The sequence below is a fragment of the Grampus griseus genome (genome assembly GCF_964374135.1).
Source record: "Grampus griseus genome assembly, chromosome: 6".
Classification (NCBI taxonomy): Eukaryota; Metazoa; Chordata; class Mammalia; order Artiodactyla; family Delphinidae; genus Grampus; species Grampus griseus.
In genome coordinates, this window is record NC_139000.1 from 21,390,019 (window position 1) to 21,402,514 (window position 12,496).

General features: G+C 39.2%; 1 protein-coding gene across 1 annotated transcript in view; it reads left to right on the top strand.

Annotated features, from left to right (window-relative positions):
• The window catches only part of SUSD1 (sushi domain containing 1), a gene marked incomplete at its 3' end in the record, with an annotated part of 123,224 nt that overhangs the window by 78,684 nt on the left and 32,044 nt on the right, over nucleotides 1–12,496 (top strand). Inside the window, exons 11-12 of the mRNA XM_082656867.1 lie at nucleotides 8,464–8,555; nucleotides 9,725–9,911. Of these exons, the coding sequence (XP_082512993.1) occupies nucleotides 8,464–8,555; nucleotides 9,725–9,911 (279 nt within the window). The remainder of the gene's footprint in view (nucleotides 1–8,463; nucleotides 8,556–9,724; nucleotides 9,912–12,496) is intronic.

Sequence of the window (12,496 nt, forward strand, 5' to 3'; positions counted from 1 at the left end):
TATTCCAGAGGCTTTTTTCAGGATATTTATTTGTTTATTGTCTTACAGGTTTTTTCCCCCCTATTTTGTGTGGTTTTTTTTAAAGTGGAGTTTTTCACAAGCAGAAATGTTTTGATTATAATTTTCTGTTTCTGTTTTTAAATGAACACTCCTTTGTTTATTAATTCCACAGACAGAATTGGTCATTTGGGAGGGTCAAGAAGATTTCTAGGTTAAGAGTGCCTTCTTCTGTCACTGAATGAAGGGCAGTTTCTTTTAAAGGATATTTTTGTTTTTGTTTTTTTGGTGAGAGTGGGAATGAATTCTGTATTCTTCTATTTTGGGTACTCTTTTGACTTGTAAGATCTTGTCTTTCCCCTGCAGTTGTTTTTCCTGTCACCACTTAGTTTCCAAAGAACACCTATTCCTTCCTTTTTATCCTCTTCTTTCCCAGAAGCAATACCTTTCTCATACTACTACCTGCACTCTCCTTTGTGGCCCCAAAGCTTCCCTCTCCCCCTACCCCCTGTCCCCAGAGGGGAGATGAAGGGGCTCCCTAGTGTGTGGAAACTTTTCCTCCTTCATTCACAGCTCCCTCCCAGAGGTCCCATAGAAGTCTCACAGACTTTTCATCCTTTGCTTGTAGTCAGTACTCTGATATACCAGGTCTCTTTTTCAGTATTTTCATACTTAAGGTGGAATTTCTCTTTCTGGGAGTGACTCTAACTCACGATTGGGCCCTTTGTTCCCTCTTCTCTTTCACAGGGCTCTTCTAGAGCCCTCTCAGTCTCTAGAATGACTTGTGGGAGACTGAGAGAAAGCTTTGCTGGAATTTGGTATTTATTTTTCCATTAAAGGGTAATTTAAAGTTTGTAGTATTCTCTGTCTTCCAGTGGTGATGACAGCATTAGTTTTATGTTGTTTTATTTGCTTTTCCAGTTGATCTGAAGAATATTTTGGAGAATGTGTGGAGAGATTTGGATTTAAGGGGCCACCGTTATCCTTGAACTAGTTGGAAGTCTAATCTGTAATAAACTCTTAAGTGCTAACTTTCCCCCTCCATATCTCTGCTCATGCCATTCTTCTACCTGGAACCCTCTCCCCTCTTCTTTTCTTCAGTTTCTATATTCCCTTCTTTCATGATCCCCTCAACTGAAGGTAAGTTTTCTTCTTTCTAAATTCCCGTACTCTCTTTCAGGAGGAAATATTGGTAGGAGTTTGGCACAGTTACTCTGGGGTCAGGTTATCTAAATTCAAATCTCAGTTCTGCTATTTACCACCTCTGTGCCTTTGGGCAAGTTGTTTAACCTCTATGTGTATAAGCTGCCTTAACTGTAAAAATGGGAATAACATCATGGATTTGTTGTGAGACTAAATGGGTTAATGCATATGGAGAACCAGCACAGTGCCTGATACACAATAAGCATCTATCAAATTAACTATCTATCAAGTTAACTGTTACTTAAGTTTACCTTATGACATTTATTATATACTCTCATATTTTTGTTATATTAATATAGGGTGTAACTCCTAGATTAAATACATATTAAGGGCAGAAACCATGCCTTATTCAGAGTACCTGTATTCTATTTGGTTAATATGATATCATTTGCTTAGCTTTCCCCTTATTGCTGATTGTTTACATTTATTTATTATTATTATTTTTTATTTATTTATTTTTGCGGTACGCGGGCCTCTCACCGCTGTGGCCTCTCCCGCCGCGGAGCACAGGCTCCGGACATGCAGGCCCAGTGGCCATGGCTCACGGGCCCAGCCGCTCCGCGGCATGTGGGATCTTCCCGGACCGGGGCACGAACCCGTGTCCCCTGCATCGGCAGGCAGACTCCCAACCACTGCGCCACCAGGGAAGCCCCTGATTGTTTACATTTAAACAACCAGGAATGCTGTGCCCGCCACTGTCCTGGACACTAGGAGTACAAAGATGAATGAGACATAGTCTCTCATGATACACACATGCATAATAATACATACATAATATTACAATGCATAAAATGTAGTTTGAGGTATTTGCAGGGGACTGTGGGAGCCCTGAGGAAGTACAGTAATGACTGATTTTGCCCAGAGTTGCTTGCCCACATTAATGAAACAGAAACAAAGTTTCAAAAAAATCTGATGAACTAAGAGCCTAATTTTCTCTTCTCTGAGGCATTCTTGCAGGTCTGGTTTTTCAACTTCAGGCTTCTAGCTTAGAAGCCCTGTGGGTGGGGAAAGGAGAGAGAGAAGGCAGAGTGACCACTGAAAATGGAGCAAAGAAGGAATATTTGAATGAGGGGCATGTACTTACTTTCCATAGCAAAGGAGCAGAGAGTGGGGTAGCAAGGGACTCAGGATGAGCTGTCTTCTTACTGGGGATCCTTTTCTCTCCAGTGAGCTCAGCATGGGTTCAACCTGCCTGTGGTTCAAACTGTGAACCCTTGGATGGAGAGAAGGGGACCTAGAGTGAGAGTCCCTCTCTGACCAAGATGGAATTGAACTTAACCAGTGGAATGTTTCTGTGAGCAGAAGGAATTGCAGACCCACCATTACTGTAACATTTACATGTTCATGTATATATGCGTGTGTGTGTGTGTCCTTTAAAAAAAACCAGAATCGTATATGTACCAGTTTTCATCTTGCTTTTTTATTTTATTTAAAACATTTTTGGCTTTACGATATTCTGTGGACATACTTCTGTATCAGTTCCTATAATGCCATCTCCTTCTCTGAGGGAAGCATAGTATTCCACTGTGTGGAGGTTCACAAATTTATTAACTTGTCCACTATGGAAGGATATTTAGGGGTTTTTTTTCCCCTTCAAATTTTTGTTGTTATAGACAATGCTACTTTTAATATACTTACATATATTATGTTTTGCCGATACTCAGAGGCACATTTTTTCACATTTTAATACCTATGAATTCTTACAAGTGTTATACAGTCAGGTGGCTGCCATGAACATAATTGTCATTACTCATGTGTGTATCAAATTGGTCATAGCTACTTGCAGTGTTGCTAATTTTATTTAGTTTTGGACATTAGTGACATATTAACATTTTGCTTACTAAAACTTTTTCAGAACTTTTCCAATGATTTGACATTGAAACAAAAAGTTATTGTGGGGCTTCCCTGGTGGTGCAGTGGTTGAGAGTCCACCTGCCAATGCAGGGGACACGGGTTCGTGCCCTGGTTCGGGAAGATCCCACATGCCACGGAGCAGCTAGGCCCGTGAGCCATGGCTACTGAGCCTGCGCGTCTGGAGCCTGTGCTCTGCAACGGGAGAGGCCACAACAGTGAGAGGCCCGCGTACCACCAAAAAAAAAAAAAAAAAAAGTTATTGTGTATGTAGAAAACCATGAAAATAGATCAGCAATGTATAAAAGCAAGTGTCAGCATCAGAATGGCTTGCAAGAAAAAGAAAATAGAACATTTAAAAGAAATACTGCCTCACCAAGACTCAGGATAGAACATAGGGTGTGGAAATATACACTGATATCTCTTAATTGAAAAGTGATTGAGAATTGTTACATACTGAATATGGAGAAATTTTAGTAGTGTCTCAATCAATTTTTTGATTTTTCTTTTATTATATATTATAAAATTTTAATGTTTCTATAGGTCTGAAAAAACTCTTTCAACCAGTATAAAATAATTCTGAGACAAGAAAATAATCATGACAGAATTTACTTGGCAGTATTTTTTCTTTCTTAATAAAACAAAATAATAGTGTATCTTACAAGAATGGTATCTTAGGTTTGATGAAATGTACTGTACCTTTGCATAATTGGGCAGGATATTTCTGTAGAATTAAGTCTTAAGAGTGGAATTACCAAGATAAAGAGCCTCATAAATTCCTCTCCACAAAGACTGTATCAATTTACACACACACCTGTTTTCCAACACCTTCACCAATGCAGGATATTCCAGTTTTTTAATGTTTGAGAGCCTAATAAGTGAAAAGCATATTTTATTTTGGTTTAATTTGTACCCCTTTGCTTATTGATTGTCCTATTACAGTTTTCCTATGAATCACTTTTTCTATTTATTGCTCCTTTTCATGTGTTGTTGGTGGTATTTTTCTTCATGGTAATTGTTTAGATATCAGGGCCATCAACTTTTTCAAATATGTTACAATTTTTTTTTCACACTTTGTTGCTTGTCTTTCAAACTTAGGTTGTTGAATCGTTTGCCCTAAAGAAAATTTAAGATTTTATTTAGTCAAATTAAAAAAAATTTTTCCTAGTTTTCTTATTATTTCTTTCCTAACCAAGATTATAGAACTGTTTTCCTATATTCTTTTCTAGTATATTTTTTAACTAAAAATTTATTACAGTTGCAATCATTTTTGCCTGTATGTCAAGGTGGGGATCTAATATTAGTTTATTTCTATGGATAACTATTTCCCAACTCAGTTTATTTCCCACTGATTTGAAAGTCCACCCCTATCTTATATAAATTCCGATGCACAGATAGATTGGTTTCTGGGTTCTGCTCTGCTCCATTGACCTCTTTGTTTATTCCTTTGCTAGCAACAAACTAGCAATTTAGCATTCTCAATTCACCCCAGGGAGTGGGGGGGCAAAATCAGCTTAACGGGCAAAAATTGCTTCTCGAGGGGTGGAAAAATATTATTCATTTAATATATGAATCATAGGACTTCCCTGGTGGCACAGTGGTTAAGAATCCGCCTGCCAATGCAGGGGACACGGGTTCGAGCCCTGGTCCAGGAAGATCCCACGTGCTGTGGAGCAGCTAAGCCCGTGTGCCACAACTACTGAGCCTGTGCTCTAGAGCCAGCGAGCCACAACTACTGAAGCCTCCATGCCTAGAGCCCGTGCTCCACAACAAGAGACACCACCACAATGAGAAGACCGTGCACCGCAGTGAAAAGTAGCCCCCCATCGCCGCAACTAGAGAAAGCCTGGGCACAGCGATGAAGACCCAACACAGCCAAAACAAACAAACAAACAAAACTCAGGAAATTAACACTAAAAATATATATATATATATGAATCATAGATAAACATATAGTAAATAAGAAACATATACATACCTGTGGTATTAAAATTTTATAAAGTGTGAGAGATTAGGGAAAAAAATGTTTAAAAAGGCTCCGTGTAGGGCTATAATGAAAAAAGGTTGAGAAATACTGTCATAATTTTATAATAGTTACTGAAACCTGGTTATGTCCTGTTTCAATATTTTTATTTTAATTTTTTCTTGTTATTCTCATTAATCTTCCCCCCCAAAATTTAGCAGTAATTGTGTTTTTGTTCACTGAGCGTGCCAAGCTGATTCCTGCATGTGGGGTTTTGACATTGGAGCCCCCTCTGTCTGACCCCTCTTCCTCCACTCTTGATGCTCACTCACTCATCCTTCAGGTCTCTGCTCACATATCACCTCCACAGAGGACCTTCCCTAACCATCCTTTCTATTCTTGTATGATGCTTTTCATAGTCTTTACCAGTACACAAAATTATGTATATATATATATACTTTAAAAAATAAATTTATTTATTTTATTTGTTTATTTTTGGTTGCATTGCGTCTTCATTGCTGTGCGTGGGCTTTCTCTAGTTGCGGCAAGCAGGGCTACTCTTTATTTCAGTGCATGGGCTTCTCATTGCGCTGTCTTCTCTTGTTACAGTGCACGGGTTTCAGTAGTTGTGGCACGTGGGCTTCAGTAGTTGTGGCTTGTGGGCTCTAGAGCACAGGCTCAGTAGTTGTGGTGCACGGGCTTAGTTGCTCCACAGCATATGTTGGATCTTCCCGGACCAGGGATCTAACCCATGTCCCCTGCATTTGCAGGTGGATTCTTAACCACTGTGCCACCAGGGAAGCCCTATATTTTTAAAATTTATTTTTTCACTTGTTTATTTTCTGCCTTTCTCACTAGAATGAATTCCATTAGGTGCAGGGACTTTGTTTTCTCACCACTTTATCCTTAGCCCCAAAGCATGCCTGACATGGTGAGAACTTTCTATTCACTGAATAATGTGTAAACTTATCACGTTCCAAGAAAGTCCATTGGAATCACCATTGGAAGTACATTCCACTTACAGGTTAATTGGTGGAGAATTGATATCTTTTCACTTTTTTCAATCTTTCCATTCAAGGATGTGGCATTTTCTCTTTATTGTTTTATTTTATGTCCTTCTGGGGGGAAAAAATCTTCTTGTAAGTCTTGGACATTTCTAGTTACATTTATTGCTAGGTATCTGAAGTTTGTTCATGGTTTCTTCTCTTGTGAATAGAAATCTTTTAATTTTTCTATTATATTTTATTTGTGGTTTTAGTTTATTTGTGTCAGCAGGCCTGTGTTCATTGTGGGGTCTCAAAGGGAGGATCTATTTCCTTGCTCTTTCCAGTTTCTAGACCCTGCCTACATTCCTTGGCTTGTGGCCCCATCCTCCATCTTTAAAGCTCATCAGTTCAACCTTCAGTTCTCTCTGGCCCTGATCTTCTTGTCTCCCTTTTTTAAAGACCCTTGTCACTGCATTGGGCCCATCTGGATAATCCAGGATAATCTCCCTATTATAATCACATTTGCAAAGTCTTTATGCCATGTAAGGTAACATGGTTACAGATTCCAGGGACTAGGATGTGAACATCTTTGAAGGGACCATTATTCAGCCTACCATACTTGTGCTTACAGATATGTAGAAAACGATTAGTTTTTCTATGTTCTTGTCTTTGGGTGCATTTTGCCAAACTCCTATTATTTTTCTGTCGTTTTCAAACAATTGCATATTTGTTTTTCAGTTGTTTTTTTTTTTTTAATTTACTGTCAGTTGCATAATTTGTTCCCTTTCTTTCTGGTATTTATAGCTCATTTTTTTCCTTGCCTCGTTCTGCATTGTCTAGAATCTCCTGACTAATGCTAAATAATAGCTGTGAAACCATGCATCCTTGGATTGTTCTTAACTTTATTAGAAATTGTTTTACCACTGAGTGTGGTGGTTTCTAATAAACATTCTTTTAAATCAAGGAGTTTTTATCAAATTAAATCCTAGTGTGCTAAGATTTTTAGGCAGGAATGTACATTAGATGTATTAACCATTATGATTATAAAAGTGACCATATGGTTTTTCTCTTTCAATCTATAAATAGCTTTCCTAGTAATGATCATCTCTGTATTCCTGGAGTAAATCTCCCTTGTTTATAGTGTATTCTTTGAACGTACTGCTGACTTCTATTTGTTAATATTTTATTTTTGTATTTATATTAATAAGTGAATTTGGCATAGTGTGTTTAGTAATTGGTTGTGCCGTCCTTGTACACGTTGGGCATTGTGGATTATCCAGTCATACTGAGTGAATTGGGAAACTTTCTACCTTTTTGTATGGTCTGGAACTGTTTAAATACTACTGAAGTTATATGCTTTTTGAAAGTTTCATAAATGTGAGTTTCCTTGGGCCACTACTACTTATCTCTAAAAACATCTTCCTTACCTTCCTTAAAGGTTGCTTTATCCTGAATCATCCGTACTTTATTCCTTACTCGGTCTTACAGCATTTGAAGAATAGCTTGTGACCTGTGGAACAGGTTTTCTCTGGGCAAAGCTGCCCCATCCATAAAGAGGGGTCGCATCTATCAACTAGGCTTCATTCATAGGAACCTGTTGGTCCAGGGGCTTACACAATAAAGGTTTGGCTCCCATGAGATTTTCTTTTTTTTTCACATGCTTTGGGAGTTCTTTATCACTTATTAATCATCACAGTGTTCCTATGAAACTTCTTAGCAAGTCTGATGTATTATTTTCAGTTTAAGGACAGGGATCATCGTTGAAGGAAATAACCTTTGATACCAGAGTTTTGAATAACCAGTCTTTTTAAAAATTTATTTTTTATTGAAGTATAGTTGAATTACAGTGTTGTTTGAATAACTCGTCTTTATTTTAAAAAGCTTGGGGGATGTGCCTCTGTATTATATGGTACCAGTACTGAACTATCTTTTGGATTCATTACCATGAAATTGAGCAGAGACCACTGAATGCTTCTTTGATCATAAGAGATGAGGGAGCCCAAACCAAGAGGGACCACTCCCCGCTTTTCATCATGAAAAGCCTGACTGCTTGAGGTAGCCTTTTTCATTTCCTCAAGGAGTAATTCTCAGTTCTCTGCGGAAATGTTACTCTCAGCTCAGAATTTCAAACTGATGCTTGTTTGTCTAAATGAGGTTGTCCAAGGCCAGGACAATGAGTCGCTGTTTTAGCTTAGTAAACCAAGGGAATTTGCAGTGGATCGACTTAACTAATTTTTTAAGAAGGATTCTCAGACTGGGTATCTTTTGACCTTAAATCTTTCATCAGGACTGTGTTTACATAAATATAAAAATGGTGTTTCTTGGACTGCTACCACTTATTTCTAAATTAAAATACTGCTGAAGTCATCCGCTGTAAATGCTTATCCTTGGAATATTGTTCAATTAAAAGGTAGCATTTTGGTATAAGGTGTAAGTTGATTTCTCATTCTTTTCCCCTTGCAGTAAAACAGACCATCAGTAACATTTCAATATTTAATGAAACCTGCTTGAGATGGAGAAGTATGAAGACAGCTGATATAGAGGAGATGTATTTAGTAAGTTACTGAAAGTTACTCTGTTTATAGGTGTTTGTCTTGTGTGGGAGGTTCAAAAAATATCAACAAACCAAAAAAACTACTTATATAGCTGCCATTATCAGTGGAAGATTTATAGTGACAATTGCAGTAAGAAACAAGAAAGTGGGAACTTCTGCTGCATATTTGAAGACAGAGACCTTGGGGATTGATGAGAAAATCATGAGAGGTTCTTTGTGCAACATAGCCTGATGCAGAGCTGATGTTCAGGCAGTGTCATGGAAGGAAGCCAGTGGCTTTTGCAAGTGTGTGTCTCTCCACACCAGTGCCTCTGATCAGGGTCTGAATTGTTGCCTGGAGAGTCAAGGGGAACTTCTAAAGCTAGATGTGGTTGTGAGTAAGAAAGGTAAAGACCATGGGATGAGCTGCTACTAGAAGCAATTAAGTAGGAAGAAAAGTGCATCTATTGGCCCAGGTGCTGGGATGTTACAGTAAAGTGTAGGGAATGTCAGAAGGGGGCGGGCAGAGGAGGAAAACTCTTCCCAGGTTTTACCAAACCGACTAGGATTACCCTAATGCAGCAGTCCCCAATCTTTTTGGCACCAGGGATCGGTTTCGTGGAAGACAGTTTTTCTACCGCCAGGGGGTGGGGTGATGGGTCAGGCGGTAACGTGAGCGATGGGGAGCGGCAGACAAAGCTTCGCTCGGTCCACCGCTCCCCTCATGCTGTGTGGCCTGGTTCCTAACAGGCCGTGGACTGGTACCGGTCTGCAGTCCGGGGGTTGGGGACCACTATCCTAATGCACGTTCTGCCCTGGGAGAAGCCTTAGTTCAGATTCTTAATTTTCTTTCTAGGAAATTGTTCTTTGGTTTTGCTCCTGTGGTTTTAACAACAGACTTTCACATTGGGCGTGTGCCGTTATATGTGTGAGAACAAGAAAGAGAAAGTTGTCGGTGTTGGGGCCTCGAGTTTTTGTGCATTTTGATTTAAAAATATGTTTATGATACTGATAATACTGTAATTACAGTATTTATGGTATTACAACTCTAATATTTGCTTTCTGCCGTATTTCACTTTCTGAAGGCACTTTAGAATCAAGAGTAAGAGAGTGTGAGAGAAAGGGTAGGTATCCAGGCATTCAGAGCCTTTCAAGCTAGCAATTCACCTGGTGAACTTTTCTATGTTTTAGTTCCACATTTGGGGCCAGAGATGGTATCAGAAGGAATTTGCCCAGGAAATGGTCTTTAATATCACTGCCAGCAGCCAGGCTCCTGAGACGTGTTTGGACCTGAGGCCAGGTACCAACTACAGTGTCAGCATCCAGGCTTTGTCTTCTGAACTTCCTGCGGTCATCTCCCTGACAACGCAGATAACAGGTAAATCTTGAATAACAGCATTTGGATGAACAAAGTCACCGCAGAGCTGTATAGGCTCAAATAAAGAGGCACATTATTACTTTCTATCTTTATATAATGAAGTTTAAAAGAAAGAGGAAGAAGGACGTGAAATTGGAGAGGGGAACTAAGGGGACTGCAGCCTGAACTGCAATGTTTTATTTCTTAAAAAGTTACCTGAAACAAAATAGGAACATTGAAGAAATCTGGGTAGTGTGTACATGAGTGTTGGTTAAATTCCTTCTGGATATTTGAAATATTTAAAATATTTCATACTTAAAAAGAAATTTTCCTATTACTCTTTCTTTCTCAGTAACATATTTAATTGTCATTCTGTTACAAGTACCTTAAGAGTAGGTTACTCTCAGGGAAAAATGACTGGCAGTCCCACTCTAGTCCCCTAGAAAATTCACTTTCCACTCATTTTCTCATGTCTCCTCAAATCTGTGATGCTCACTCCATCCCCCAGCACACACACTCTGAGCTAATATTCAGACTATTAGCTTCTTGTTTCTTAACTCACTGAGGGATTAGAAGTAATCAGGTGAGGGGGTGGTGGCGGGATGAATTGGGAGACTGAGACTGACATATACACACTAATATGTATAAAATAGATAACTAATAACAACCTTTTGTAAATAAATAAAATTAAAAAAAAAAAGTAATCAGCTGAGGACTTTCCACTCCCGAATCTCCCATTGTTGACTTCATGCAGAACCTATATTTTATCTTCTCTCTGTCCCCACTCCTAAGGTGAATCCTCCCTCAACCCCGTCATCCCTTCTTGCCTCATCCTCAATTCCCTCCAGTAAAGAATTAGTCCCAACACTGCACAAGCATGTTGTAATATCTCATTTTTAAATGAAAACATAGAAAAGATAAACACACTTCTTTTGATCCCATGTTCCCTCCAGCTACTCTGCCTTCTCTCAGCCCCTCTTTACAGTAAAACTCCTTGAAAGAATGTTGTGTAGGCTCCACAGCCTTACCTCCTCTTCTTTCTTTAACTGGTTCCAGTCCAGAGGCATTTGTCCTCAATGCTTTACTGGAAGTGTCTCCATCTTGCAAAACCCACTGTCTAATTTTGTTCTTATAGGATTTTCTCTACAGCATTTGGCATTCCATCCTTGACACACCTTTTCTCTTGGCTTTTGGATCCTTCTACCTTGCTGGCTGTTCCTTCTCAGTTTTTTTTCACTAGGTCCATCTATTGGGTTGGCCAAAAATATCGTTCGGGTTTTGCCATAAGAGCTGCCAAAGAACCCAGATGAACTTTTTGGCCAACCGAATACTTTTATTGATGCCCCTCGCCTCGCCTTCTTCTCTTCCTTTTTCTTCCTTATTTACTCTTTCTGCCTAGGCGATCTCTACCAGTCTCACGGCTATAAACATTACCTATGTGCCGAGCAGTCCCAAATATGTATCCATCTGTCTCCTAACCATATCCTATTGAACATCTAATAGGCAAACCCAGTAGAACTTTTGATTTCTCACCTCTTGCCTCACCCCCAAATCCATTTCCACCCAGGCTTCTCTATCTCAGTTATTGGCATTCCTATTCACCAACTGCTCAGGCCAAAAAAGGAATCATAATTGATTCTATCTCTCCCACCATTTCTAGTCCATCAACAAGCTGGCTTGTTTCTGAAATAAACGTTCTGAATCCAGCCACTTCTCCCCACCTTTGCCTTTACCGCTAGCAACCTAATCCAAGCCAGCAACTTCTTGCTTGGACTCCTGCAATAGCATTCTAACTCTTCTCCCTGTTTTCACAGTTGCCTATCCCCTGTTGCCCTAAGTCTTAATCTTCGCCATAACTTTAAAAATATCACTCAAAGTGTCATATTGAATGAAGTAAGTCAGACGGAGAAAGACAAATATCATGATATTGGTTATATGAGGACTCTAAAAAAATGGTACAAATGCACTTATTAACAAAACAGAGTCACAGATGTAAAAAACAAACTCATGGTTACCAGGGGGAAAGGAAGGGAGGGATAAATTGGGAGATTGGAATTGACATATACACACTACTATATATAAAATAGATAACTAATAAGGACCTACTATATAGCACAGGGAACTCTACTCAATACTCTAATGACCTATATGGGAAAAGAATCTAAAAAAGAGTGGATGTATATATATGTATAACTGATTCACTTTGCTGTACAACTGAAACTAACACAACATTGTAAATCAACTATACTCCAATAAAAATTAATTTAAAATCATATAAGAACATGTCATCCCCAGCTCTAAACAGTCCTATGAGTTTGCATTAGGGTTCTAATGGAATCCACGTTCCTTACCATGGAACATGGAGTCTGGCCCCTGCCTACCTCATTGACCTCATCTCCCTCTGCCCTCTCCCTTTCTCACTAAAAGCAGCAACATCCTTCCTTGCTATTTCTCAAACGGGTCAAACTTGTTCTTGCATCCAGGACTTTCCATTTGCTGCGTAATCTTCGTGGGACACTCTCTCCCCATAGCTTCTTTATAATCACTCAGGTTTCTGCTCAAGTGCCATTACCTAGAGAGCCTCTCCCTGCCCATCCTTTCAAAAC